At 54.9% G+C, this 27,351-nt stretch overlaps 1 protein-coding gene across 1 annotated transcript in view; it reads right to left on the bottom strand.

Moving 5' to 3' along the window:
• Nucleotides 1-23,620, bottom strand: part of LOC143839312 (cGMP-dependent 3',5'-cyclic phosphodiesterase-like) — a 273,064-nt gene extending 249,444 nt beyond the window's left edge. The window contains exon 1 of the mRNA XM_077341146.1: nt 23,325-23,620. Within this exon, the coding sequence (XP_077197261.1) occupies nt 23,325-23,392 (68 nt within the window). The 5' untranslated portion in view covers nt 23,393-23,620. The remainder of the gene's footprint in view (nt 1-23,324) is intronic.
• Nucleotides 23,621-27,351: the final 3,731 nt, after the last annotated feature.

Below are 27,351 nucleotides of genomic sequence, written 5' to 3'. Positions count from 1 at the left end.
CTCCAACAAAGACGAAAGTTTGGAAGGGGGGAAAAGGGCCCTTGAACAACATCCCCCCACACACACCCATATTCCAGAAACAAAACACAGAAGAAGAGCAACCAGCAGTCTGAAATAACCTTCTGAGAATTAGGGCAAAATCAGAAAGAGCCTCAAGATGCTTACCGGAAGAGGAGCACCAGGTCTGCAGCTGGCCTTGGGGCCCTTGAGCTCTTGACTTCCTGCCTGGGCTGCTCCTGATTGTTCCCTCACATCAGCTGTGCCTCGAATGGCCAAGCAGCAGCCCTTCACCCAACAGGGGAAGTTCCCTTCCTTTACCAATGCATGCCAAGTAGAGGGCAGCTTCCCCATTTGAATTTCAGCCTGTCCCCAGGCAATGAAAAGGGACAGGACGACTAGTAAAAGAACATGGCATGGAGCGCTGTGAGGAGTTTACAGTGTGGGATCTCAACCGGTGACCTTTTAGCAGGCCCTGCTTCCTTAGCCTACCTCATAGGGCCATTGTGTAGCCAGAGTCAAGGCTGTAGGATTGGGGCTGCGTGCTCCCTGTAGCTGGCCCCGACCGGTTTAGCTGCAGCTTTTTGCACAACCCTAGAAGACCAAGGTTCAAATTCCAGCTCTACCCTGAAGTTGGGTGGGTGGCATGGAGTCAGTCCCCCCCAGCCTGACCTGTTTGAGAGAATAGTTGTGTGGTTAAAACTGAGGAAGACAAAACAACAATCCCGAGACCAGCGTGGGGTCCTGGTTAAGAGTGGTGGACTTTAATCTGGAGAGTCGGGCTCGAATCCCCACTCATCCTCCACATGCAGTTACAGTTCTCCCAGAGCTCTCTCGGCCACCCTTGGGTCAGTCCCAGTTCCCTCAGAGCTCTCTCGGCCTCACCTACCTCACAGGGTCTCTGTTATGGGGAGAGGAAGGAAAAAGTGTTTGTAGGCGGTTTTGGGACTCCTTCAGGCAGTAAAAAGTGCGCTACAAAAACCAGCTCTTCTTTAGAGAGCCAGCGTGGTGCTGTGAGTAAAGAGTGACGGCCTCTAATCCGGAGAACCGGTCTTGATTTCCCACTTCTCCTCCACATACAGCCTGCTGGGTGACCTTGGGCCTGTCACAGTTCTCTCAGAGCTGTTCTCACAAAGCAGTTTTCTCAGAGCTCTCTCGGCCCCACTTCCCTTGCAGGGTGTCTGTTGTGGGGAGGTGTTTCTCAGCCCCTTTGGGATTCTTTCGGGTCGTGGAAAGGGGGCTGTTGGGAAGCCAGCTCTTCTTCTTGAGCGGAAGTGCGCTCAAGTGGTGCTAAATAAGAGGAAGCGGAAGATTCCACAGATCGGACCGGAGACTTCCTGCCTTTCCCCAAACGCCCTTTCAGGGGGGCCCGACTTTGAGGGGACCCACCTTTTCTGGCCTGGGCCCAGCGGAGCCCTGCGGGAGCAGAAACAGCGGAGGAGGAGGAGGAGGAGTAGAGGAGGAGGAGAGCTCAGCAGAGCCGAGAGGCTGGAGGGGGCAGGGATGGGGGTGGGATGGGGGATAAATCCAATTCCTGAAATCTGCCTTCGATCACCCCCCACTCCACCAGTTTCCTCCCGCCTGGAAAGGCAAGCCAATTGGCCAGTTGGGCTTGCCGTGGGGACACCAGAGGCCTGCAGAAGGCTTTGCCCGGGGTTGCCAGCTCTGGGCTGGGAAAGACCTGGAGACTTTGGGGGTGGAGCCAGGAGTGGGCAGAATTTGGGGCGGGGAGAACAGTGCTCTGGAGAAAAGGACCACCTGGGTAGATGGGCTCTAGGGTGTCACACCCCATTGGAATTCCTGCGGGTTTTTCTCAGTCCAGAGCTGAGAAACTCTCCAACATGCAGTTCTGCTAGTCCCCCAAGGGTGGCCAAACTGTGGCTCTCCAGTTGGGCCTGGACTACAATTCCCATGAGCCTCTGCCAGCACGCTCATGGGAATGGTGCCATCCTTTGACCACCCCTGGTTTCGGCCACAGGGGGCAGAGAAAGAGACAGCAAAGACAGCGTCGCTCCCTTCCCCCCCCCTCCGAGGGCGACGGACCGTCACAGCACAGCTCCTGAAAACAAAACTGGGGGGTAACCAGGGTTGCCAGCCTCCAGGTGGCATCTGGAGTTTTCTGGGGATTCCAAGTGGCCTCAGGCAGCAGGGAGCAGGTCCCCTGGAGAGGATGGCTGCTTTGGCCGGCGGGTATTATGCCCTGGGGAGGTCCCTCTCCTTCGGGAACTCAACCTTCCCTGGGCTTCATCCTAAATCTCCAGAATTCCCCAAGCGTGAGTTGGCAACCCTAATCCAATCTCTCAGGCAGAAAAGGGTCTTCCCCCTCCCCTCCTGCCTGGTCCTTCTAACTGGAGATGCCGGGGATTGAACCTGGGACCTTCTGCAGGCCAAGCAGAGGCTCTGCCCCTGAGCCAGGTTCTCAGGCCAAGGTCTTTCCCATCCCCTCCTGCCTGGTCCTTCTAACTGGAGATGCCGGGGATTGAACCTGGGACCTTCTGCAGGCCAAGCAGAGGCTCTGCCACTGAGCCAGGGTCTCAGGCCAAGGTCTTTCCCATCCCCTCCTGCCTGGTCCTTCTAACTGGAGATGCCGGGGATTGAACCTGGGACCTTCTGCAGGCCAAGCAGAGGCTCTGCCACTGAGCCAGGGTCTCAGGCCAAGGTCTTTCCCATCCCCTTCTGCCTGGTCCTCTTAACTGGAGATGCCGGGGATTGAACCGGGGACCATCTGCAAGCTAAGGAGATGCTTAACCACCGAGTCATGGTCCCTTCCCATACTTCTCCAGGGTGTCAGGCAGATTTCTTTCCCCTCCCCTCCTGCCTGGTCCTTCTAACTGGAGATGCTGCCGGGGATTGAACCGGGGACCTCGTGCAGGCCAAGCAGAGGCTCTGCCCCTGAGCCACAGTCCCTTCACCTGCATCCCCAGCCAGAAAAGCCTCCTTCCGTTCGCTCCCAAGAGTCCTTTTGGGGCCCCTGCTGTGCACCCGGCCGCCCTTCCCCTGGTCTCTCCCGCTCTAAATTTAGTCTGCTTTGAGTTCCTCTGGGCAAGCACTTGTCATTTTGGCTTAGGTTCCATGGTGTTGTTGCAAGTGAATGTTTTCGATCGGCCACAACCTGGGCTGGTGCCCTAGATGCTGCTGTGCCACGACGGCCGGGGCCTGGCTAGACTGCAGGCCTGAGCTGGGCTCTGGGGGGGCTGGGACCTCGACACCCCACAGGGCCAGTTGAGGCACATAAGAGAAGCCGGTTGGCTCAGGTCAGCAGCCCCTTCGGTCCAACACTCTGTGCCACCCGGTGGCATTAGACACCACAACATTCAACGTTCTGGGAGGGGCGGGCTATAAATCTAATCAAGCAATCCATCAAAGCATAGTGGGGGCACGTTTTAACCTTCCAGGACGGTCAGCTGCTGACCCAAGAGGAGCGGGTCTCTTCAGAAGAATTCTCACTGATAAAGAGGCTCAGGACAATGCACCCTCCTGGACTGAAGCAAGAGCTTGGCTTCCTGTCTCACCACCAATGCTGATTTCGCCACACTGACTTCCTGTCTGCATAGCACACCAAATCTAGTCACACCCGCCCTGAGCTACCAGAAAGGGGGGAAGACTACGAGAATAAAGGGTTTTTAAATATATATATATTTATTATTGTCATTCACCTGCTGTTGTCATTCGGCATCTGAAGTCACTCCACTCTCTAAGATGTAAGGACAGATGGACTCCGTTTCTAGCCGTCTCTGAAGAAGAGAGCCCTGACTCAGGAAAGCTCCTCCCCTGCCCCCAATTTGGCTAGTCTTGAAGAGGCTGCAGGACTCTGGCTGTTTTGTGCTGCTCCAGCCAGACTCACACGGCTGCCTTTCTCGATCTCAAAGCACTCAAAGCGTTGTTGTCAATGGTGTTTCATCAGACTGGAGAGAGGTGAGTAGCAGGGTACTTTTTAACATTTATTAATGATCTAGATGAAGGGGTGGAGGGACTACTCATCAAGTTTGCAGATGACACCAAATTGGGAGGACTGGCAAATACTCCGGAAGATAGAGTTCAACGAGATCTGAGCACAATGGAAAAATGGGCAAATGAGAACAAGATGCAATTTAATAAAGATAAGTGTAAAGTTCTGCATCTGGGTCAGAAAAATGAAAAGCATGCCTACTGGATGGGGAATACGCTTCTAGGTAGCACTGTGTGTGAACGAGACCTGGGGGTACTTGTGGATTGTAAACTAAACATGAGCAGGCAGTGTGATGCAGCGGTAAAAAAGGCAAATACCATTTTGGGCTGTATCAACAGGGGCATCACATCAAAATCACAAGATGTCATAGTCCCATTGTATACGGCACTGGTCAGACCACACCTGGAGTACTGTGTGCAGTTCTGGAGGCCTCACTTCAAGAAGGACGTCGATAAAATTGAAAGGGTACAGAGGAGAGCGACGAAGATGATCTGGGGCCAAGGGACCAAGCCCTATGAAGATAGGTTGAGGGACTTGGGAATGTTCAGCCTGGAGAAAAGGAGGTTGAGAGGGGACATGATAGCCCTCTTTAAGTATTTGAAAGATTGTCACTTGGAGGAGGGCAGGATGCTGTTTCTGCTGGCTGCAGAGGAGAGGACACGCAGTAATGGGTTTAAACTTCAAGTACAGCGATATAGGCTAGATATCAGGAAAAAAATTTCCACAGTCAGAGTAGTTCAGCAGTGGAATAGGCTGCCTAAGGAGGTGGTGAGCTCCCCCTCACTGGAAGTCTTCAAGCAAAGGTTGGATACACACTTTTCTTGGATGCTTTAGGATGCTTACGGCTAATCCTGCGTAGAGCAGAGGGTTGGACTAGATGGCCTGTAGGACCCCTTCCCACTCTATGATTCTATGATTCTATCTACCTCCCTGGTAGAAGGACGAATAGGCGCCCATTCTGGCTGCAGCTGAAGAAGAGAGCAGGGACTCCTGGAAGCTCCCCCCCTGCCACAAACTGAAGGTGCCCCCAGACTCTGGCTCTTTTCCCCTGGCAAAGATGGCGCCTGGCAGTTTATCGGCTGCCCCACTCAGGCGCCAGGCGTCTCGCAGGGCAAGGCTGCTGGCATGTTAATGGCCCGTATGCCAGGGACCTTTCAAGGGAATGCTCCCGGGCAGAGCTGCCTTTTATTTATATCTAATAATCCAGCGCCGTGCCAATCCTTTCTTGGGCACTTTAGACAGAAGAATGTTTTTAAAGACCAGAGCTGACATTAAAAATGCATGTTCCCCCGTCTTAGGGGGAATAAGGATTCAAGCTTTTCGTTGCTTTGAAAGAATGCGTTTCAGACAAAGGCCTCGTTTTGAGATTCGGGGCGTGGCTGCAGCCTGGCTGGTCCGGAGCTGGACTTTGCTTGCCTTCCACTCCCCAAAGGCACCTGGCCAGAACTGCTAGCTTTGGGTTGGGAAAGACCTGGAGATTTGGAGGAAGGCACCAAAGGAGGGGAGGGTTTGGGGCGGGAGGGGCTTCAGTGGGAAATAAGGCTGGACGGTCGCTTGGGCCATTTTCTCCAGGGGAACTGATGTCAAAAAGACATCATCCCCCTCTACACCGCCTTGGTCAGACCCCACCTGGAGTCCTGGGGGCAGTTCCAAAAGGACGTGGACAAACTGGAGAAGGTGCAGAGAAGAGCGAGGAGGAGAATCTGGGACTGGGGACTGAGCCCTCGGAGGGAAGGCGGAGGGACCTGGGAATGGTCAGCCTGGAGAAGAGGCTGAGAAGGGACAGGGTGGCTCTCTTGAAATACTGGAAAGGTTGGCACTTGGAGGAGGGCAGGCAAAGGTTCCTGTGGGCAGCAGAGGAGAGGATCTGCAGGAATGGCTGGACAGGTCCTTCTCCTGGATGCTTTAGGATGATCCTGCACTGATCAGGGGGTGGACTAGATGGCCTGCATGGCCCCTTCCCACTCTAGGATTCTAGGAGTCTAGTTCAGCAGTGGAAGGGGCTGCCTAAGGAGGTGGGGAGCTCCCCCTCACTGGCCGTCTTCAAGCAGCGGCTGGACAGGTCCTTCTCCTGGATGCTTTAGGATGATCCTGCACTGAGCAGGGGGTGGACTAGATGGCCTGCATGGCCCCTTCCCACTCTAGGATTCTAGAGTCTAGTTCAGCCGTGGAAGGGGCTGCCTAAGGAGGTGGGGAGCTCCCCCTCACTGGCTGTCTTCAAGCAGTGGCTGGACAGATCCTTCTCCTGGATGCTGGAGGCTGATCCTGCACTGAGCAGGGGGTGGGACTAGATGGCCTGCATGGCCCCTTCCCACTCTAGGATTCTAGGAGTCTAGTTCAGCCGTGGAAGGGGCTGCCTAAGGAGGTGGGGAGCTCCCCCTCACTGGCTGTCTTCAAGCAGTGTCTGGACAGATCCTTCTCCTGGGTGCTTGAGGCTGATCCTGCACTGAGCAGGGGGTGGGACTAGATGGCCTGCATGGCCCCTTCCCACTCTAGGATTCTAGGAGTCTAGTTCAGCAGTGGAAGGGGCTGCCTCAGGAGGTGGGGAGCTCCCCCTCACTGGCCGTCTTCAGGCAGCGGCTGGACAGATCCTTCTCCTGGATGCTGGAGGCTGATCCTTCACTGAGCAGGGGGTGGACTAGATGGCCTGCATGGCCCCTTCCCACTCTAGGATTCTAGAGTCTAGTTCAGCCGTGGAAGGGGCTGCCTAAGGAGGTGGGGAGCTCCCCCTCACTGGCCGTCTTCAAGCAGCGGCTGGACAGATCCTTCTCCTGGATGCTGGAGGCTGATCCTGCACTGAGCAGGGGGTGGACTAGATGGCCTGCATGGCCCCTTCCCACTCTAGGATTCTAGGAGTCTAGTTCAGCAGGGGAAGGGGCTGCCTAAGGAGGTGGGGAGCTCCCCCTCACTGGCCGTCTTCAAGCAGCGGCTGGACAGATCCTTCTCCTGGATGCTTGAGGCTGATCCTGCACTGAGCAGGGGGTGGGACTAGATGGCCTCATGGCCCCTTCCCACTCTAGGATTCTAGGAGTCTAGTTCAGCAGGGGAAGGGGCTGCCTAAGGAGGTGGGGAGCTCCCCCTCACTGGCCGTCTTCAAGCAGCGGCTGGACAGATCCTTCTCCTGGATGCTGGAGGCTGATCCTGCACTGAGCAGGGGGTGGGACTAGATGGCCTGCATGGCCCCTTCCCACTCTAGGATTCTAGGAGTCTAGTTCAGCAGGGGAAGGGGCTGCCTAAGGAGGTGGGGAGCTCCCCCTCACTGGCCGTCTTCAAGCAGCGGCTGGACAGATCCTTCTCCTGGATGCTTGAGGCTGATCCTGCACTGAGCAGGGGGTGGGACTAGATGGCCTGCATGGCCCCTTCCCACTCTAGGATTCTAGGAGTCTAGTTCAGCCGTGGAAGGGGCTGCCTAAGGAGGTGGGGAGCTCCCCCTCACTGGCCCTCTTCAAGCAGCGGCTGGACAGATCCTTCTCCTGGATGCTTGAGGCTGATCCTGCACTGAGCAGGGGGTGGGACTAGATGGCCTGCATGGCCCCTTCCCACTCTAGGATTCTAGGAGTCTAGTTCAGCAGTGGAAGGGGCTGCCTAAGGAGGTGGGGAGCTCCCCCTCACTGGCCTTCTTCAAGCAGTGGCTGGACGGATCCTTCTCCTGGATGCTTGAGGATGATCCTGCACTGAGCAGAGGGTGAGACTAGATGGCCTTTGTGGCCCCTTCCCACTCTGGGATTCTATAATTCTACGTCTGCCGCCTGGAGATCAGTAGTAATCACAGGAGATCTCCTCCCACCTGGTTGGCACCCCGACACCAGGCTTGCCTCCTCCTGCTGTTGCTTCTGCTCGTGGCCGAATGGGGGGGGGGTCCCACGTGCAGCCACCTGTGGAGGGCTTCCAGCATGGTGAGCTCTAATTGTGCCCAGCGCTCCCCCCGAGCTGGAATCAGAAGTGGCCGCCTGCCAGAAGAGACCCAGTGGGTTTGTCGTGGCTGACAGGACGGGAAAATCTTTTCGGCAAGCGGCGGAGGGAGCGGCCCCCATCTCTGCCCCCCCCTTCCAGTGTGTTTTCTCCATCCGTTTATTAATCCATGTGCTGGCGTCCCACTGTGCCGGCCTGCCAGCTCTGCTGCTATGCGAACGCTCTCGGTGGCTGAAGGACAGACGCTCCCACGGGCTGCCCCGGCAGAGGCTGGTGGGTGTGGGCGAGAGGGACGGCTCATGCGGGTGGCAGAAGCCAGACATCTTTATCTCCTTGCAAAGAAAGAAAGTCTTCCTCGGGAGAGAAGCTGCCTTGTTTTGCAGGCCGATGCGGAGAGCTCTGACCCAGTAACCAGGCTAGTCTCAGACCCGGGACGCCAAGCCGGGTCGGCACTGGTTCGTCCTTGGAGGGGACGGAGATCAGGAACTAAGACCCAGGCTGCTGCGCAGAGGCGGCCGCGACAAAATCACCTCTGTGTGTCTTTTGCCCTGACCTAGGTGAGCCAGGCTGGCTCGATCTCACAACATTTCGGCAGCTAAGCCAGCTTGGCTCTCCTTCGGCCGTGGATGGTGTGTGGTGTGTGGTCTAGAGACAGGCATTCGGCAACCTCTCAGCAAGGAGCAGTGACAGAGTCTTGGGAATAATAATAATATTTTATTTATCTCCAGACCTTGCAATGCTGAGGGCGGGTGGCAGCACTGGAACACATATTAAAGGTAAAACTTTAAAACGTCCCAACTGCTGCAATCCTGCCCCCCCCTAAGACGGGGGAGGTTGGCAGGAGCTCACCTCTCTCTTCTCCCTCCTCCCCTAGCAGCCAGGCCAGCTTTCATGACGGGTGATATTTCTGACCCCAGCAGAACTGGGTCTTGCAGCCCCAGCGGGAGTGTTTAAGGTCCCTCCGGGCCCTGATCTCTCCTGGGAGCTCATTTTAACGGGCTGGGGGCAGAGTCAGAAAGGCCCTGTGCCTGGTTCATAGAATCACAGAATCATAGAAGAATCTCAGAATCACAGAATCTCAGAATCTCAGAATCACAGAATCACAGAATCACAGAATCACAGAATCATAGAGTTGGAAGGGACCTCCTGGGAATCCTGCTGTGAAGCTCTTAGTGCTCTTGGGGGGGTTAAAAGGGAAACGGCAGCCCTGCAGGTACGCTGGCCCCAGACCTTTTAGGGCTCTGCAGGTGGCACAACCTGGGAGATCAGTCCCCTGGAGAAAACAGCCGCTTTGGAAGGTGGGACCTGACATAAAGGACCTGGGGGCAATTGGCTAATTTTGGGTTTTCATTTGGGCATTGGGTTGCTTTTTAGCTGTGTTTTGAATCTGAGGAGTGGGCCTTCCTTATGAGTAAAAGACTGCCTGCCACTTTGAACCTTTGTGAGAAGACAGGGTGCAAATTCGAAGAAGAGTTGGTTTCCATATCCTGCTTTTTAGTACCTGGAGGAGTCTCAAAACGGCTTCCAGTCGCCTTCCCTTCTTCTCCCCACAACAGACACCCTGTGAGGGAGGTGGGGCTGAGAGAGCTCAGAGAGAACTGTGACTGGCCCAAGGACACCTGTCAGCCTTCAGGGGGAGGAGGAATGTGGAATTAACCCCGTTTCTCTAGATTAGAGGCTGCCGCTCTCAAACACCACACCCTGGTGGCAGACAAGTACTTGCACTGTACAAAAGGGGGAAGAAATTCCCCTGTTTGTCCTGTGCCCAGGGGTCAGGCCCACACCTGAGGCCACCTGTGGGGCCCACCAAAAAGGGTTCTCAGCTCATAGGATCGGCTCCTATGCAGCTTCATGCCCTGACAGAATCCAAAGCAAAGCACAGAGAGAGTTCTTCCGAGCACAGACCCCGCTCTGCAGCCTCCCTCCCCTGCCTCTTAAAATATGGGCCAGGCTTTCAGGGGATAATATCAGGCAGCTCTTTATCCACCCTGTTTTATTAAACCTTCTTGTAAGTGGCAGCCCCACGATTTCCCTGGAGGACTCGCCCAGGCAGGAACATCACTTAAGTCTGTTGTGTTGCAATTTAAACCGATTCCTCTTGGTTTTCCTTCTGTTGCCATGGAGAAGCACACACACAGTAGCACACACACACTCACACACACACACACACACATCATAGCCCCGATCTCCATGGAACTGTGGTTTGGAAGTGACCCATGAGGTCATCTAGACAAACCACAGACGCAGAGGGCTAACTTTCGTCTAAAGAAGAAGGGTTGGTTTCGATACCTCACTTTATTAGAAGGAGTCTCAGAGCAGCTTATAATTGCCTTCCCTTTCCTCTCCCCACAACAGACACCCTGTGAGGGAGGGGAGGCTGAGAGAGCCCTGATATTACTGAAGAGGAAGAAGAGTTGGTTCTTAAATGCCGCTTTTCTCTACCCGAAGGAGTCTCAAAGCGGCTTATAGTTGCCTTCCCTTCCTCTCCCCACAACAGACACCCTGTGAGGTCGGTGGGGCCGAGAAAGCTATGACAGCACTGCTCTGTGAGAACAGCTCTATCAGGACTGCGACAAGCCCAAGTTCACCCTGTTGGCAGGTGGAGGAGGACAGCTGCTCTGAGCCACGACACCACACTGGCTACCACCTGCTACCCACTAGCTGTTTTTAGAAAGTTTTTAGAAAGCGAATGCACTGTGTTCTTCTGCAAATTTGAGGAAGGGGAGACACTAATTCAAAATGATCCCCAATTTTGCAGCTTTGTGTCTCTACCCCAACCAGAGCACTGAATAGGCAGTTTCCCATAGACTTTGGCGGCTCCATAGGCTACAAGAGAGCCAAATCGATTTGGCTAGTCTCCCGACTACCCAGGTTCGTTCCCATGGAGAAAGTGGATGTTCTGAAGGGTGGACCCATTTGGAGAACTATTTGGAGAACTATGGGCAGGGGACATGGCTCAGGGGCACAGCCTCTGCTTGGCCTGCAGAAGGTCCCAGGTTCAATCCCCAGCAGCAGCTCCAGTTGAAAGGACCAGGCAGGAGGGAAGCGGGAAGACCTCAGCCTGAGACCCTGGCTCAGGGGAAGAGCCTCTGCTTGGCCTGCAGAAGGTCCCAGGTTCAATCCCTGGCAGCATCTCCAGTTAGAAGGACCAGGCAGGAGGGGATGGGAAAGACCTCTGTGTGAGACCCTTGGGAGCAGCTGACAGCCTGAGTAGACAAGGCTGACTTTGATGGACTGAGCGTCTGATTCAGGAGAAGGCACCTTCATCTGTACCTTCCGTGAACTGCCTTGTTTCAGCCTTGTGATGAGTCTGAATGAATCTGGAACAGAGCCAGGCCTTTCCAGTGGGTATGGGGCTGAAGGGCCAGCCTGAGAGAAAAGAACGGGGAAGCAGAGGGGGCGGGAGAGCTCAATGCAAGGGGGGACTCTCTCAGGGGGAGGGGGACCCTTGTTCATTTGGATCACTATTTTTTTAAATTAATAATCCTAGATCAAATCCTGTATCTCCTTAGAGATTAACAAGATTCCGGAGGGGGCAGAAATAAGGTTTCAAGAGTCAAGGCTCTGTTGTCGGATACAAGGGAGGGGAGTTTTGATTCCGAAAACTCATGCCCTGAACATTTTGTCTGTCTGTCAAGTTCTCGGGCTCCAGCTTCGCTGCTGTCCTGCAGGCCGACACGGCCACCCTCCCGCAATTATCTTTCAGAATGCCGGGTCTCTTCTAACGCCACTCTTTCGGCAACTTCGGTGTACACGGTTTGTTTCAAAAGTTTTCTTTTAAAAAGAACAAGTCATCCAATAGAAAAAAATTAAAAATCAACCATCCGAAAATGGAAGCCATAACTTGTAAAGCATGTCTAAAGAAGGGTTCCAACATGACCCGTTTTGGACACAGCGCACTGGGCGTGGAGCATGGGTCTGGAGGTGCCCCAATCCGAAGACTGGACTCCTGCAGGCCACTTGGAGACTCCTTCGGGTAGTGAAAAGCAGCATCTAAGAACCAACTCGTCTTCCTCTTGGAGCAGCCATGCCCTTAGCCGGACTCTCTCGTCCCATCCCTATGCCTGACCATTGTTATATTCTGCAAGACGGGGGCCACGGAGGAGAAGCCCCTTCCCCTTGGCCTCCTGCCAGTCTTGTTTCGCAGAGGCTGAGACTCCAGGGGGTGGAGCGGAAGGGACGACTTTGGGGCCAAGGCCAAGGCAGGCGGTCTCGTAGTGGTCAGTGCCCTAGGCCCAGCAGCAACAGCAGCAGCATTGCCCCCACCTCACCACCCCTTGGGAGACGTTGGGGGCTGGCTTTCACAGCGGATGACAGAGCTGAGCTCCAAGCAGAGACATGACGACTTCATTGTCAGAAGCCGGGAAGCAGACAATTGTCTCCTTTGTTTCCTGAAATCACCCCATTGTGGATCTGACAAAGGATGTTTCTCTTGTAAAGGGTGTGTACAGAAGCCACCCTCCCCCCCCCCTCCCCGCCCTGCACAGCACCTGGCTCATTGCTTTAAGTTGCAAATCTGGCTTTGCACAAATGCAGAGGGGGGGGGGTGTCTGCAAAGCAGGGCAGCTTCTGTCTTTCTGAAGAGGCTGTGCCGTAAGGTTTCCTGTAGAAACGAAGGCCATGAAACCCTGACGGATGTGTGTAGCTCCCTTCTACTGAATCAGACCCCTGGTCCGTCCAGGTCAGTCTTGTCTCCTCAGATGGCAGCAGCTCCCCGGAGTCCGAGGCAGAGGTCTTCCCCATCCCCTCCTGCCCGGTCCTTTTCACTGGGGATGCTGCCAGGGATTGAACCGGGAACCTCCTGCCTGCCAAGCTGAATTTGTCCTACAATAGGCAACCCTTCCTGCATGTCTCTTCGGGTAGGCATTCTTTTCTGCACAGGTTCGGTTCTCCGGCCAAGGCACTCAGGTGACTGCAGGGGTAGCACAATAGACGTGCCATAGGGAGGAGTCTCTCCCCCCCCCCCGGGCCTCAAACACGGGGGCAGTGGGGGGCATTGCCCCTGGATTCCAGGCACTTGCCATGGGTCTAGCCCAGGGGTAGCCAAACTGCGGCCCTCCAGATGTCCATGGACTACAATTCCCAGGAGCCCCCTGCCAGCCCCCTTCCCTTCCCTCCCCAAGCCCCGCCCTCTTCCAGCTCCTCCCCCAAACCCCCAGCAATATCCCAACCCAGAGTTGGAGCCCTGTCTTGTCGGCAGCTTTGTGTTCATCCCTCGAACTGCACGACATCTACCTGGTGGGGAATGCACTCCCTTCACAATGCACAATGCACAAAGGCCGTTGGGGGTTTTTGGTTCACTCCAATAAAGCACTGATTCCACTGGGGGGGGGGGGAGCTGTGCTGTATTGCAGCTCATTTATTAAGCATAATTGCTCCGATAACAGGTGTCTCCGTGCTGCATAAATACATGACAGCCTGCCTGGATGTTTCACTCTTTGCTTTAATCATCTTCCGTGCAACGATCCCTCAGCCACACGCCGGTACTTCTTGGCCATCTCCCCCTCCCGCTGCTGAACCCAGGCAGGACCACCCCGAGGGGGCATGTCCAAGGACCGTGGGCTCACCCCCCCCCCTAGCAGGGCTGCGTCTACACCTACAGTAAGGAACTAAATTCCAAGCAGACATCCGGGAGAGGGTTGCCCCTTGGAAGATGAGCAAAACCCCCAGGACGTTGGTGGGTGGCAATTAATATTATTTAAACACGCTGCCTGCAGGCAAAACAATTCATTACGATCTCCCTCCCGCCGTACGTTCCATTAAATTCATGAACCGTGCCTGGCAGATCCCTCATGGAACATCCCCCAAGCAAATCCTGAGTCTGCCGTGCAGAGTCGATCAAGTGAGCACGTTTTAGCCCTTCCTTTCCTCTATTGCTCTTCTGGAAGATCTCAAAGTGAAGAGGACTCCTTCTGCACGTTTGCAGAATAAATTGCAGTCTCCTTATGCTGTCGGGTAGAAGTTTAAGAGTTTTGGGGGGTTGGATCCTAGAAATCTGTTCCACAGAATGCAGTGGAAGAAATCTTTGGCTCCATGGATGATTCCTTGTACTAGAGGAAAGTGGAGCGGCTTATCAGATGAATCTGAGGGATCCGGCCTTACGGAGAGAAGCAGAGATTTCCCTAAGGCCACACAGAACTTTCTAACTGGGTGTCCGAAATGCTGCCAAGCTGCAAGTGACATTGTGACTCCAGAAAGGGGCTCTCAGGGCAAGGGAGGAGCAGAGGGGGTCGGCCATGGCCTTCCTCTGCAGAGCCTTCCTTGGGGGTCTCCCTCCCAAGCACTGACCCTCCACAGCTTCCCACTTCTGCCTCCCCCCCCCCCCAGCAAGGGGCTCTCCGGGCAAGGGAGGAGCAGAGGGGGTTGGCCTTGGCCTTCCTCTGCAGAGCCTTCCTTGGGGGTCTCCCTCCCAAGCACTGACCCTGCTCAGCTTCCCACTTCTGCCCCCCCCCCAGCAAGAGGGGCTCTCAGGGCAAAGGAGGAGCAGAGGGGGTCGGCCTTGGCCTTCCTCTGCAGAGCCTTCTTTGGGGGTCTCCCTCCCAAGCACTGACCCTGCTCAGCTTCCCACTTCTGCCCCCCCCCACCCCAGCAAGGGGCTCTCCGGGCAAGGGAGGAGCAGAGGGGGTTGGCCTTGGCCTTCCTCTGCAGAGCTTCCCTGGAAATTTCCCTCCCAAAGACTGACCCTAAGTCTGTCTGTAGGAAGTGAAGAGACCTCCTTCAAGATAAACAAAATCTGTGGCAGGGGCGGAGCTTACCTCCGTCATTGATGCCCTGCCACTGAACCGTGGCCCCTTCCATGTATTCCCTGGCAGGGGACTTTCTCGTTCACATCCCCACCCATCTGATCCTTTTCTGGGGATGCCAGGGACTTGAACCTAGGACCTCCTGCATGCCAAGTAGGTGCTCTGAGCCGTGGCCCCTCCCCAAGGCACATGAATCTGCCTTATATTGAAATAGATCAATGGCCCATCAAGGTCAGCAGCATCTACTCAACTGGCAGCTGCCCTGCAGGTCTTGGCAGAAGTCTCTCCCCTCCCCTCCTGCCTGGTCCCTTCAACTGGAGATGCCGGGGATTGAACCTAGAATCCGAAAGCCAGCACGGTGTCATGGTTCAGAGCAGCAAAATCTCATCTGGAAAACCAGATTTGATCACTCACTCCTACTCCACAGGCAACCAGCTGGGTCACCCTGGACCAGTCCCAGTTCTGTCAGAGCTCTCTCAGCCTCCCCTACCTCACAGGGTGTCTGTAGAGGGGAGAGGAAAGGAAGGCGATTGCAAACCGCTCGTCCTGCATGCCCAGCAGTGACATTCCTTTTTGTGGGTGGGCAGGTACTTGTGAATTCCCTGCATTCTGCAGGGGGTGGACTAGATGACCCTGGAGTGCCCTTCCAACTCTATGATTCTGTTCTACAGAGGGGCCTTTTCTGTGTTGTGGAGATTTTCCTGCCCTGCTGGAGACAAATTGCCCTCTATGAGATTTCCTCACTCTTTCCTACTCCGCAGCTTCATGCTGATCCCTCCTTTGATGTCCTTTTCTTTTTGCCAAAAAGGAAGCTGATTCAGGTCATCCGCAGAGCAGCCGGGGAGCACGAAGGTTCCCCCACTGGCCCCTCGGCCTCCGGGGTTGCAGCCGATGTCTTCTTTGCAGCTGTTTATACTCTCGTGTGGCCCACGCCAATGCCGGCGAGGTGCTGTGGACAGAGGATGGGGGATATCTTCACACAGGGGGGGTCTGGAAGAAGAGCAGCCCACAAGATCTGGGCCCGGGCTAATCGGACCCACCATGAACCGTCTTGTTGATGCTGGACCCTGGTTGGTTGCCCATGGTGGGTTTGGGCTAGGAGGGCCTCTGTGGGGTTCATGTCGTCACATCACAGTCCCACTGAGTGCTGCATCGGCCAGACCCCACCTGGAGTCCTGTGTGCATTTTGGAGGCCTCCCTTCAAAAAGGACGTGAATAAAAGGGAGCGGGGGTGGGGAAATGAACTCGATTTCCCAAATTAAAGGCCACCGTTCTTTCAGCCTTACCCCACCACGGCTCTCCGATATAAACAAGCAAAACAAGTCATTCCTCACCTGCTGGAGGAAGGCATCGAGGAAGAGGCCAATGGATCTCCCTGGGGGAAGGAGCACCAGAGGATCGGTGCCATGACTGAGAAAGTCCCTCTGTGTGCCGCCTCCCATCCGGCCTCCGGGCAAGGGGTCAGGAGGTGGCTGGAGCAGACGGGGCAGTTGAGAAAGGATCCTCTGCCACAATTTGGACCCATACAAGCCACTCATCAGCCTGCCAAGGCCAGGGGGCAACAGGAGGGCATGAGGATCTCACCCCACAAGGGCTCTTTGGGGTGCCGTGATGGGTGACCTTCACTCCAGGAGCCACCTTTGGCCCACCTTTGGCACAGCATGTCCGTGCCTGATGGAAGATGTTTTTGGGCTGCCTGAGGAGGTGTCCAGCATGGACAAGGTGAGGCAGTGTTGTGGAGTGGTTAGGGGCACAAGATAGGATATGAGATACTGGGAACTGCCTGGGTGACTTTGGGATGGTCTCACACAAAGATTCCTAGAATACCAGAGTGGGAAGGGGCCACAAAGGGCATCTAGTCCCACCCCCTGCTCAGTGCAGGATCAGCCTCAAGCATCCAGGAGAAGGATCTGTCCAGCCGCTGCTTGAAGACGGCCAGTGAGGGGGAGCTCCCCACCTCCTTAGGCAGCCCCTTCCACTGCTGAACTAGACTCCTAGAATCCCAGAGTGGGAAGGGGCCATGCAGGCCATCTAGTCCCACCCTCAATTATTAGGATCTGCCTAATATGCACAGCCTAACCTGCCTCATGGGTAGATTAAGATGGGTCACTTTACAAGTCTATCTGAGGAAAAGAGTTCAGTAGCATCTTCCAGATTAATCGAATCTGTGGCAGGGAAGGAGATTTCCTGAGTCACCGTTCAGTCCTGCAGAAACTGCTGCATCAGAAAAAGTGAGCTGTGACTCACGAAAGCTCCCCCCCCCGCCCCAAATGTTGTTCTCCTCTAAGTGCCACAGGACTCCGGCTCTTTTCTGCTGCCAACTCACAGGCTTGTTGCGATGAAAGAACAGTAATACTTCCAGTAGCATTTATATAGCACTTTCTCAAAGTGTTCAAAGGGCCTCACAGACACTATTTTACTGATCCTTACAAAAATCTTGTGTTACTTATCCCCCTTTTGCAAATAGGGGACCGCCCCCTCCCCAGGCTGTGGGTCAGTGGCCCACTGAAGCCCAACCAGCAGATGTATGGCTGAGCCAAGATTTGAACTGAGGGTGCTTTGGCTCATAGAGTCATAGACTCATAGAATCCTAGAGTTGGAAGGGGCCTCCTGGGGCCATCTAGTCCAACCCTCTGCACTGTGCTGGACACTCACAACCTTATTGCTCCTCCACTGTCACCTGCAACCCCCTTTTCTTCCCACTCCTTTCTGTGGCCTGTGTCTTTGTGATAGGAGTCAGATTCCGACGCCCATGAAGTAGTTGGTGTAGGAAAGCATAAAGCTGTTCCCTAAAACCAGAATCATAGATTCCTAGAGTTGGAAGGGACCTCCTGGGTCATCTAGTCCAACCCCCTGCTCAACGCAGGACACTCACATCCCTATCGCTCATCCACTGTCACCTGCCACCCCCTTGGACCTTCACAGAATCAGCTTCTCTGTCAGATGGTTCTCTAGCCTCTGTCTAAAAATCTCCAAATATGGAGAACCCATCACCTCCCGAGGAAGCCTGTTCCACTGAGGAACCGCTCTGACTGTCAGGAACTTCTTCCGGAGGTTGAGACGGAATTTCTTTTGCATTAATTTCATCCCATTGGATCTGGTGCTGCCCTCAAGCACTATGCCAGAGCTCAAAATTTCAGAGACACAGAAAATGAAGGAGAGGAAAGCAATGTAAGCTTCGTTGCTCTTGAGTCCCCATTGGGGAAAGAGACAGGGCATAGAGCAGGGGTAGTCAAACTGCGGCCCTCCAGATGTCCATGGACTACAATTCCCATGAGCTCCCTGCCAGCATTCGCTGGCAGGGGGCTCATGGGAATTGTAGTCCATGGACATCTGGAGGGCCGCAGTTTGACTACCCCTGGCATAGAGAATGCAATATATCAATGCGCTGGGGCAGCCCCATGATGTGCGAGGGTCTGTTTCTCTGAGGAGGGGGACACAAATGCCTGGAGCCACCCATGACCAGAGGGGCAACCGGCCCCCCGGGACTGATCCGACCATCGACATAGCTCTGCAAAAGGAGACTTCACGGATCCGGCCACCGGCAGGCTGCCTCTCTTTTCATTATCTTGCTCCACTAAGCAGCACGTCTCTATCGTGAAGGAAAAGCGGTGTCACTTTTGACTCCTGGGAAAACCAGATTTTTCTGCCCACACGAGCTAAGCGGTGATGATCTAAGCCGTGGCAGAGAAGAGCTTTTGCGTCGCTTAGGCTCCAATTAATGTCTCCGGAGCTGCAGGGAAGGGCGACACGGCAACATGCCCTGTAAAGTCACAGTTCTCCGCGCTGGGAAGCGGTACTGGCGAGTCTCGTGGGGCGCGAGGCCAGCCGGTCCCTGAAGCTAGAAGACAGAGGCGATCGCCGTTCGGAGGGCTTGGATTCATCCGTCTGTGCTGCACAATTTGGAATATTTACAGAAACAAAAAGAGGTCGTAGGGAACGGAGCCAGCTTCCCTCGGCAAGCTGTGCAGCCCTGCCAAAGTTTTCAGCTATGCGCACAGCCGCATGGAAGTGTGGCAGGTGCTGTGAGTGGGGCAACACAGGCGCTGGGAAACTGAATTCTGTGGGCGTTTTCTCTTTGCGGGGCCTTGCTGTTGTTGTGGCCTATTTCGGCACGCTGATTGGAGAGCTGACTCCTGGCCAGGAGAGGTGGACAAAACCAACGATTTAACTCTGTTTATGTGAGAAGGGGCCAAAGAGTCCTCCCTCAACCTCTGGCCCCCTCTGCCGTTATAGGGGGGAGCATTTACATGCTGAAAAATCCTTTGGCCATGGTGATTTTTTTCCTGCACATACTTGTGCTTCCCTCATATGCATGTGCTGGAGAAGACTCTTGCGAGTCCCTTGGACTGCGAGGAGAACAAACCGGTCAGTTCTAGAGGAGATCAGCCCAGACTGCTCCTTAGAAGGCCAGATCCTGAAGATGAAACTCAAATACTTTGGCCCCCTCATGAGAAGGAAGGACTCCCTGGAGAAGAGCCTAAAGTTGTGAGCGATTGAGGGCAAAAGAAGAAGGGGACGACAGAGAACGAGGTGGCTGGATGGAGTCACTGAAGCAGTCGGTGCAAACTTAAATGGACTCCGGGGAATGGGAGAGGACAGGAAGGCCTGGAGGATCATTGTCCATGGGGTCGCGATGGGTCGGACACGACTTTGCACCTAACAACAACATATGCACCATTCACAATTGCTTTTTTAAAGGAAGAATTGTTTTTTATACCCCATTTTTCTCTTCCCAAAGGAGTCTCAAAGCGGCTTCCATTCGCCTTTCCTCTCCCTACAACAGGCACCCTGTGAGGGAGGTGAGGCTGAGAGAGTTCTGAGAGAACTGCTCTGTGAGAACACCTCTAACAGGACTGTGACCAGCCCAAGGTCACCCGGCTAGCTGCATGTGGAGAAGTGGGGAACTGAACCCAGTTCTCCAGGTTAGGGACAACTGCTCTTCTTAACCACTACTCCACAATGGTAATTTGGGCTAAAATGACTAGACAGAGGTTAACAGAGGTGATTGTACTTTGGTCACATTCAAAGCACATTGGAAGGCAGCAGGAAATGGGAGACATGAACACAAGAAGCTGCTTTGTACTGACTACGGCCATCAGTCCATCAAGGTCGTTCTTAACGCAGACTGGCAGCGGTTCTTCAGGGTCTCAGTCCGAGGTCTTTCCCATCACCTCCTGCCGGATCATTTTAACTGGAGATGCTTGGAACTGAACTCAGGACCTTCTAGATGCCAAGCAGAAGCTCTACCACTAAACCAGGGCCCCTCTCAGCACGGTGTCATGGTCAAGAGTGGTGGACTGATCTGAAGAATCCTCCATATGCAGCCAGCTGGGTGACCTTGGGCTAGTCACAGTCCTCTCAGTGCTGTTCTCACAGAGCAGTTCTCTCACAGACCTCTCAGCCCCACCTACCTTACAGGGTGTCTGTTGTGGGTAGAAGAAGGGAAATACGTTTGTAAGCCACTTGGGGGAGTGAGTTATGGATAAATGCTTGTGATAGGCCAACTATCGCAGGGTATGTGGAACACATACCTGCTGTGGGACTTCATGATCCTGCCCCCCCCCCTGTACACACACACTCCTTCCCCCCCTTCCTTGCCTCTCTCTCCCCCACACCGGTCTCTCCCCCACACCTCTTCCCTCAATCCCTCCTTCACACAAACACTTTTCCCCACTCTCTGCTTGCCTCCCCCACCTATGCCTCTTTCCTGGTCCCTCCCCCCCTCCCTCAGAGACACACCCCCATGCCCACCTGCACACACACTCTTGCCCTTCCTTACCTGTCACAGCAGCCCTTTTCTGGCAGCTGCAGTGTCTCCCCGCTTCCCCGGCCTGCCCCACTCTGTGGAGGGCAGGACTGACCAGAGGAGTGGGGTGCTGTGGCAGCTCAATGGCCCCAGCCTCCTCACAAGCATCGGCTCACCCCACAGCTTTCATGTGGGTCATGCGGTGGCCCCAGATGGGCTCAAGGGTGGCCCCAGATGGCCTCTGCCAGCTTCCTGGCCAGTGCCTCAGCCTCCCCACATCTCCTGACGCACTCACTGGGGTGGGGCTGCAGACGTCACGTCCGTAAACATTTCCGTCCCAGGGGGCGCCCTAGAAGATGTGTTCCACATCCCAACGCAGCTTGTCTATTCTTTTTCTCCAGAGCCTCAGCTGAGGTCTTTCCCATCACCTCCCACCAGGCCAATGGCACGTGCCCCTCAACACATACAAACCTGCCTCATAATGAATCAGCCTGTAAGCCAGTCGAGGTCAGTATTGTCCACTCAGACGGGCAGCAGCTATCTGGGCTGCCAGCCACGGGGCTTTCCCGTCTCTTAATTGGAAATTGCAGGGATTGAGCCAGGGACCTTCGATATGCCAAGCAGCTGATCTCGCCCTGAGCTTCGGCCCTTCCCCTGCATGGTACGGATGGACTCTATCGAGGAAACTTGCAAGGCCTGAGCCAGGCTGTGGAGTAGGAGGCTTAGGGCATCCTTAATCCACAGGGTCAGCCTCAGTTGGAAGCCTCTTGATGTCTCTTTATGCTCTCACACAACTGGGATCTTTCCTTACACCCCCCCCCCAATAAAAAAAAGCATTAAGATCATTAGACCAAAATCTGCTTAGGTTCCCCAGCCCAAATGAGGTGACATGGGACTTTTCGGTTTGGTGGAATGCTCTGCTGAAAGAGAGCTGTTTCCACCAGACTTATGGTCGGCACCCAGAGAAACCATCCAGCAGTGCTGGCCTCACTGCAGGGAGTCGAGGGAAGACCACGCTGAGAACTCAAACACACACCCTCAGAACTGGGAATGGGAATGGGAATGATTTCATGATTTTATTGGCTGTTAATCTATTATGTTAATCTATTATGGTAGAGGACAGGAAGGCCTGGAGGATCATTGTCCATGGGGTCGCAATGGATCGGACACGACTTCGCACCTAACAACAACAATCTATTATGTTAAACTATTATACACCCTGAATTGTATAGGAAGGGTGGGTCCACGCAGATAAAGATTTTAGATTTTAGATTTTAGATTTTAGATTTTAGATTTTAGATTTTAGATTTTAGATTTTAGATTTTAGATTTTAGATTTTAGATCTAGATCTAGATTTTAATCTAGATTTAGATTTAGATTTAGATGTTGGTTTGTACAGCTGCCCCTCCCGGATACCGGCTCAGATGCTCTGATGGAATGGTTTGGGGGGATAGGGTCTGTGGGACTTTACTATGTGACAGCCTGTTGCTTCAGGTGTGCTGTGACCAGGTAATCTCTGTTATCACCTAATGTTTCATGTTTAAATGCCTGCGCTCGGTTGCAGCATTGTTTCAGTTCTCTCTCAGACTTCAGCTCATTTTCAGAGTTCCACAGCCCAAGCCCTTCTGGCATCACTTTTGCCATTCTGCCTCACACTGAGAAATCTGCCTGGAATCCCAGGGGGGGAAATGGCCTATAAATCACACAAATGAATAAATTCATAAAGAGTGTATTGAAAAGTGTGGGACGGACGGCAGCGTGGTATAACCCATCTCAGATCTGAGCAGTTTAGCATGATCAGTACTTGGAGACCCCCAAGGAAGCCTCTCCAGAGGAAGCCCATGGCCAATCATCTTTTTCCCACTTGCCTCAAAAGCCCTTTGCTGGAATCACCATGAGTTGGAAGCTGAGCAGGGTCAGTGCTTGGGAGGGAGACCCCCAAGGAAGGCTCTGCAGAGGAAGGCCATGGCCAACCCCCTCTGCTTCTCGCTGGCCTCAAAGGTCCCTTTCAGGTGTCGCCATAAGTCAGGTGTGACTCGATATCACTTTTCACACACCCTGGAACAGGCCAGCTCATCTCAGTCAGGGACTTTCCTGCCTTACCTTTTTTGCAGCCCCTCATTTGCACTTTCTGCGCAGTTTTAACACCAGGCTCTTTGGGGGAGGGGTGGCAGAGCAGCCTTTCCCACACTCTCCTTCACAACCTCACAAGTTCACCACCCCTCGCCAGAAGCAAACTCTGCCACCACTTCCACAGCAGCGCCCAGAGTACCAAAGCAGCCGGGAGGTGTTCAGGCCCTCCCCTTCGACGAATCCTGGGGGTGGGGAGGGGAGGGGAGGGGTGGGGTGTCCTCCCAGGGCTATTGGTCTCCAGCCAGTCGCCCTTTGGCCGCGGGCAGCCCTGCCTCCCCTTCGCCAGCCAGCGTGCCCGTGCCTGCGCCTGGCCGGGACTTCAGCACCGCGGACAGCGACAGCGCAGCGCGCCCTGGGCGGACTGCCAGCGTGGGATGCTCAGCAGCAGCATCCCTGGTTGCCCCGGCAACGGCTTGGGGACCGGCCGGCGCGCCTTCTCCCCTTGGCTCGGGGACCGGCCGGAGGCAGCGCCGCCCGGGAGAGCCCCCCCTTGGCCGGACTCCTCCGAGGAAGAACTTTTCCTTCCTCCCCGCCCCTCCCGCCCCTCCTCCCGGCCCGCCCGTCTCCTGCCCGAGTCTCTTTGCCGAGCGGAACTGCGGCTGCTCTCCTCCCCCTTCCCCTTCTCTCTCCCCCTCCCCAGCTCTCCAAACCCTTTTGTTCTTCCTTCCCGGCTTCCAAGTCCCGCCGCCGCCCCCGCCCGGGCTCCAGTCCTGCGGGGCCTCCCCCCTCCTCCCGCCTTCCTCCCCCTCCCCCCCCACCCCGTCCCAATTCCCCTTAAGTCCCGGAACTCCCGGCGCCGAGGGCCGCCCAGAGAGAGAGAGAGAGAGAGAGAGCGACTCACATGTCAGAGGCGGCCGGCTGGTACTGCTGGCTCCGGCAGAGGATGGAGTGGCCGCAGGCTTGGCCCATCTCACCTCATCCTCTCTCGCCAGCCCGGCCTGCAAGGAGACGGAGGGAGGGAGGGAGGGAGGCCGCTGCCGGCTTCGCGGGAGAGGGCGGCGGCGAGGCCGTTGCAGCGCCCGGCCGGCCCAGGCGGACAGCTCCTTCCCGGCCTTCCGCACCAGCCCGGGGAGGATAATGGAGCTGATCGGAACTGCCGCCGCTCGCTTTCTCTCGGCTCTGGGAGGGAGTTTGTAGACTGATGCTGTAACAGATCCTAATGCAGGTTGCTCGAGCACGCGGGAGGGGAGGGGAGGGGAGGGGATGGGGAGGGAGCCAGAGCGAGAGAGCGAGAGAGAGAGAGAGAGAGAGAGAGAGCATGCATGTGCTGAGCATCAGCCAGAAAGCGGCTCCGGCTAACCTCCTGATCGATGCTGGAGCTGCAGTCCAAGGGGAGAGCTGAGGACCGGGGGGGAGGGGGGTCACGGGTGCGGGCGGGGGGCTACCAGCAGTGCCAAAGGAAAGGGGGAAGGAAAGTCTGGCTCCCGTTGATTCTCACATGCCGATTCCTTCTCTGAGCTGGCACAATTTTCCTCTCCTTTAAAAAGCCAATCCATCACGGATGGTACACAGAACCCGGCCCTCAGTGGGACGCTAGCCAGGTGTCTGAGGAAGGGAGTTTGGGCACACCAAAACTTCTTCCCCAAAATTCTTGTTGGCCTCTTAGGTGCGCCTGGACTCCAGTCAAGCCGTTCTGGGGCAGACCAACCAACAGGGCTCCTTCGGGAAATAGCCAAAGGTTGGGTCATATGAGGAAGCCGGCCAGTGGGTCAAAAGCCCAGGATTCCTTTGAGATCCACCCCCCACCCCTCAAGAACACACAAGGGCTCATCCCCCAGAGCCTATCAAGTAGCCGGACAGAAGAAAAGACCCTCTGAGCATCCAGGCCAGAGTTCCCATCTCTGGGGTGGGAAATTCCTGGAAATTTGGGAAGGTGGAGCCTGGGGAGGGTGGGGTTTGCAGAGGGGGGAGACCGCAGCAAGTTATGATGCTTTGAAGTCCCCTTTCCAAAGTGTCCACCTGCTCCAGGAGATCCGTTACCCTAATTTCAGATTTCCTCTACCTGCCTGTTAGGCTCTGCTTTCCCCCTGCAATTTTTCTCTCCTGGCACCAGATGTTTTATTCAGCCCCTCCTGGTTAATTCCAGCTCTCCGGGTCTCTGTTCCCCGTCCCCTGGCACCACCTCCCCGGCTGGTGGGCACTCCTCAGCCCCCGCGGTCAGGCCCTTGAGCACCAGAAGGCCAACCCCTCGCCAAGAACAGCTAATCACCCTCATGGGGGTGTCGTCGGCTGATCCGGGGGCTGCCACAGCACCGCTGAAACTGCTCAAGCTATTATTAGCTGGGTGCATGTGGGTAATTTAATTCGTGCGGGTTTTCACATTGTTACAATGTAAAGGGGGGGGGGAGTAGCTGCTGTCTATGTTAATCTTTTTTTAAGGAGGGAAAAAACCCCGGCAGCCAGCAAAGAACCGTGAAAACCTAAAAAATCGGGTCAGAGCGATATCTCCTGACAAAAGAGATTGCAGGGAGGACTTTTGGCTGGGTGGGGGGAGAATGTGTGGGTGGGGGGAGAATGATCCAGGCTACCTTTGGGTAGATTTACAGCAACAATATGAAATTAAGTCCCTTGCAGATGGCCTGGCAGGTGGGCTCCCTGGCTCCATCCAGTTCTAGGCCTTGCTTTGCTGGGGGGATGTGCTGATGGATCAGGGTCCCCCAACCTCTGGGCACCAGGGTGCTGGCCAGAACTTCCCTGAGCTTTTCAGAAAGTAGGCGGGGCCACAGGCCAAGCTCCTTATTGGCTGCCCTCATTCAAATGGGAGGGTTTTCCACTGGAGGTTGAGGACTAGTAAACCACTGGGATTTCCTTGCTCAGCGTGTAGTTCTAATGAGGAATTCCTTCTTCCCAGGAAGCGTGAACAGGGAGGTGTTCTGTTCAGCTCCATCTCCAGAGGCAGCCATCTTGGGTTGGGCCTGCCTCCCATGCCAGCACGGCCCTCTTAAAATGCCAAAGCACCCTTATTGTTGAGGTTCTGAAGGGGATGGACTAGATGACCCTGGAGGTCCCTTCCCAACCTATGATTCTATGATTCGAGTCAGGGTGCTGGACTGGATGGACCACAGGTCTGACCCCACCAGGCTACTCCGCCCCAGAATCATAGAGGCATAGAATCCTAGAGTTGGAAGGGACCTCCTGGGTCATCTAGTCCAGCCCCCTGCACTATTCAGGACACTCACAATCCTCTCGCTCATCCACTGTCACCTGACACCCCCTTGAGCCTTCACAGAATCCAAGGCTGCTGTGAGAGACAAGATGCTGGACTAGATGGACCACTGGACTGATCCAGCAAGTCTCCTCTTGGTCCTCATGTCCTTAGTTGGAATTACTTTTAGAGGATAATTAACAGCCAATTTACCAGTCTGCAGACCTCTCTTTCGCTTTGCTTTGCCAAGTGGCTTCCGGTAAGAACTGACAAGAGAAAAGTTCATACTGTGCAATTTATCATCCTGGGCAAACTACAGTAGTGCAATGCAGCAGCTGGAAAGCCAGAGTAAGATCTGGGAGACCCAGGTTCGAATCCCTCCTCTGCCTTGGAAGCCTTGCTGGGCGAACGTGTACCAGACATACATTCTCAGTCTTACCTACCTCACAGGGCTGTGAGGATGAAACGGAAGAATGGCAAAGAAGGAACGCAGCCTCCCTTTTTGAGAAAGAACGGATAAAAAGGGGGAGGGGAGAAATCAGCCAAGGTCAGTCCAAGTGAGCAGCAGGGCCTCTCTGCCCACTTCAGATTATCAGTTTGTTCAGTTTCTTAAAACTGCATCTGGCTAGATACTCCTCCCCCCCCCCCCCATACAGAGATTCCTGCTCATTGCCCCTCTGGCAAAACTCTGTCTCATGGAGTAGCTGCATTCAGGAGACAGCCTATTGCAGGTAACATGAAGAGTTGTGTTTTGATGAGGCACCAAAAGCCTCATGGAGGTAGGCACTCCACCGCCATGTGACAGCGACAATTCCAGGGACATACCCAGACCCTGCAGCCGTTCACGTGCCATCGAGGTCTTCCCCAGCTCCTTCTTCCTGGTCCCTTTAACTGGGGATGTCCGAGATTGAACTTGGGACCTTCTACATGCCAAGCAGAGGCTCCTCTGCTGATCTATGACTCCTTCCCGAATGAGCCTTTCTACTGAATCAGTTCCTTGGTCCATCCCAGTCAGAATTGTCTGCTCAGACCGGCAGCCCCTCTCCAAGGACTCAGGGGATGTCTTTCCCATCACTTCCTGCCTGATTCTTTCAACTGAAGATGCCAGGGACTGAACTGGAGACCTTCTATGTGTCAAGCTGCCATTGAGCCTCAACCCCTTCCCAAGATGAACAGGTATGGCGTAGCTGACCCACAAAAGGGAGCATAGAACCATGCACCAATATCTGTTCATAAGCACATACACCAGACCCACAACCAGCAAATTCCGACCTGCTCAGGACAAAAGAAAGAAGAGCTGGGTTTTTGTACCCTACTTTTTACTATCTGAAGGAGTCTCAAAGCAGCCTACAACCGCCTTCCCTTCCTCTCCCCATAACAGACACCCTGTAGGGTAGGTGGGGCTGAGAGAACTCTGAGAGAACTGGGATTGGCCCAAGGTCACCCAGCTGGAGGAAGAGTCAGGAATCAAGCCCAGTTCTCCACATTAGAGGCCAGCACTCTATGCCAAGCTGGGAACCAAAAAGTGAGCTTACTCAAGCTGACTGCCCCATGGATCTGCTTCTGTGGCCCCCCATCTGCTCTCTGCTTCCCCTGCTCTGGAGGGAAGCCAATGACATCCCCCCCCCCTCTGCACAAGAGAGCCACCGTCACGAGGCCATTCAATGACTTCTCTCTTCGTTTCCCCATGACTGAGCAACGCTGATGGTTGCAGTCAACGGCC

The sequence above is a fragment of the Paroedura picta genome, chromosome 6 (assembly GCF_049243985.1).
Source record: "Paroedura picta isolate Pp20150507F chromosome 6, Ppicta_v3.0, whole genome shotgun sequence".
Classification (NCBI taxonomy): domain Eukaryota; kingdom Metazoa; phylum Chordata; class Lepidosauria; order Squamata; family Gekkonidae; genus Paroedura; species Paroedura picta.
Note: the sequence above shows the minus strand (reverse complement) of the source record. Positions and strands in the feature narration are given on the sequence as shown.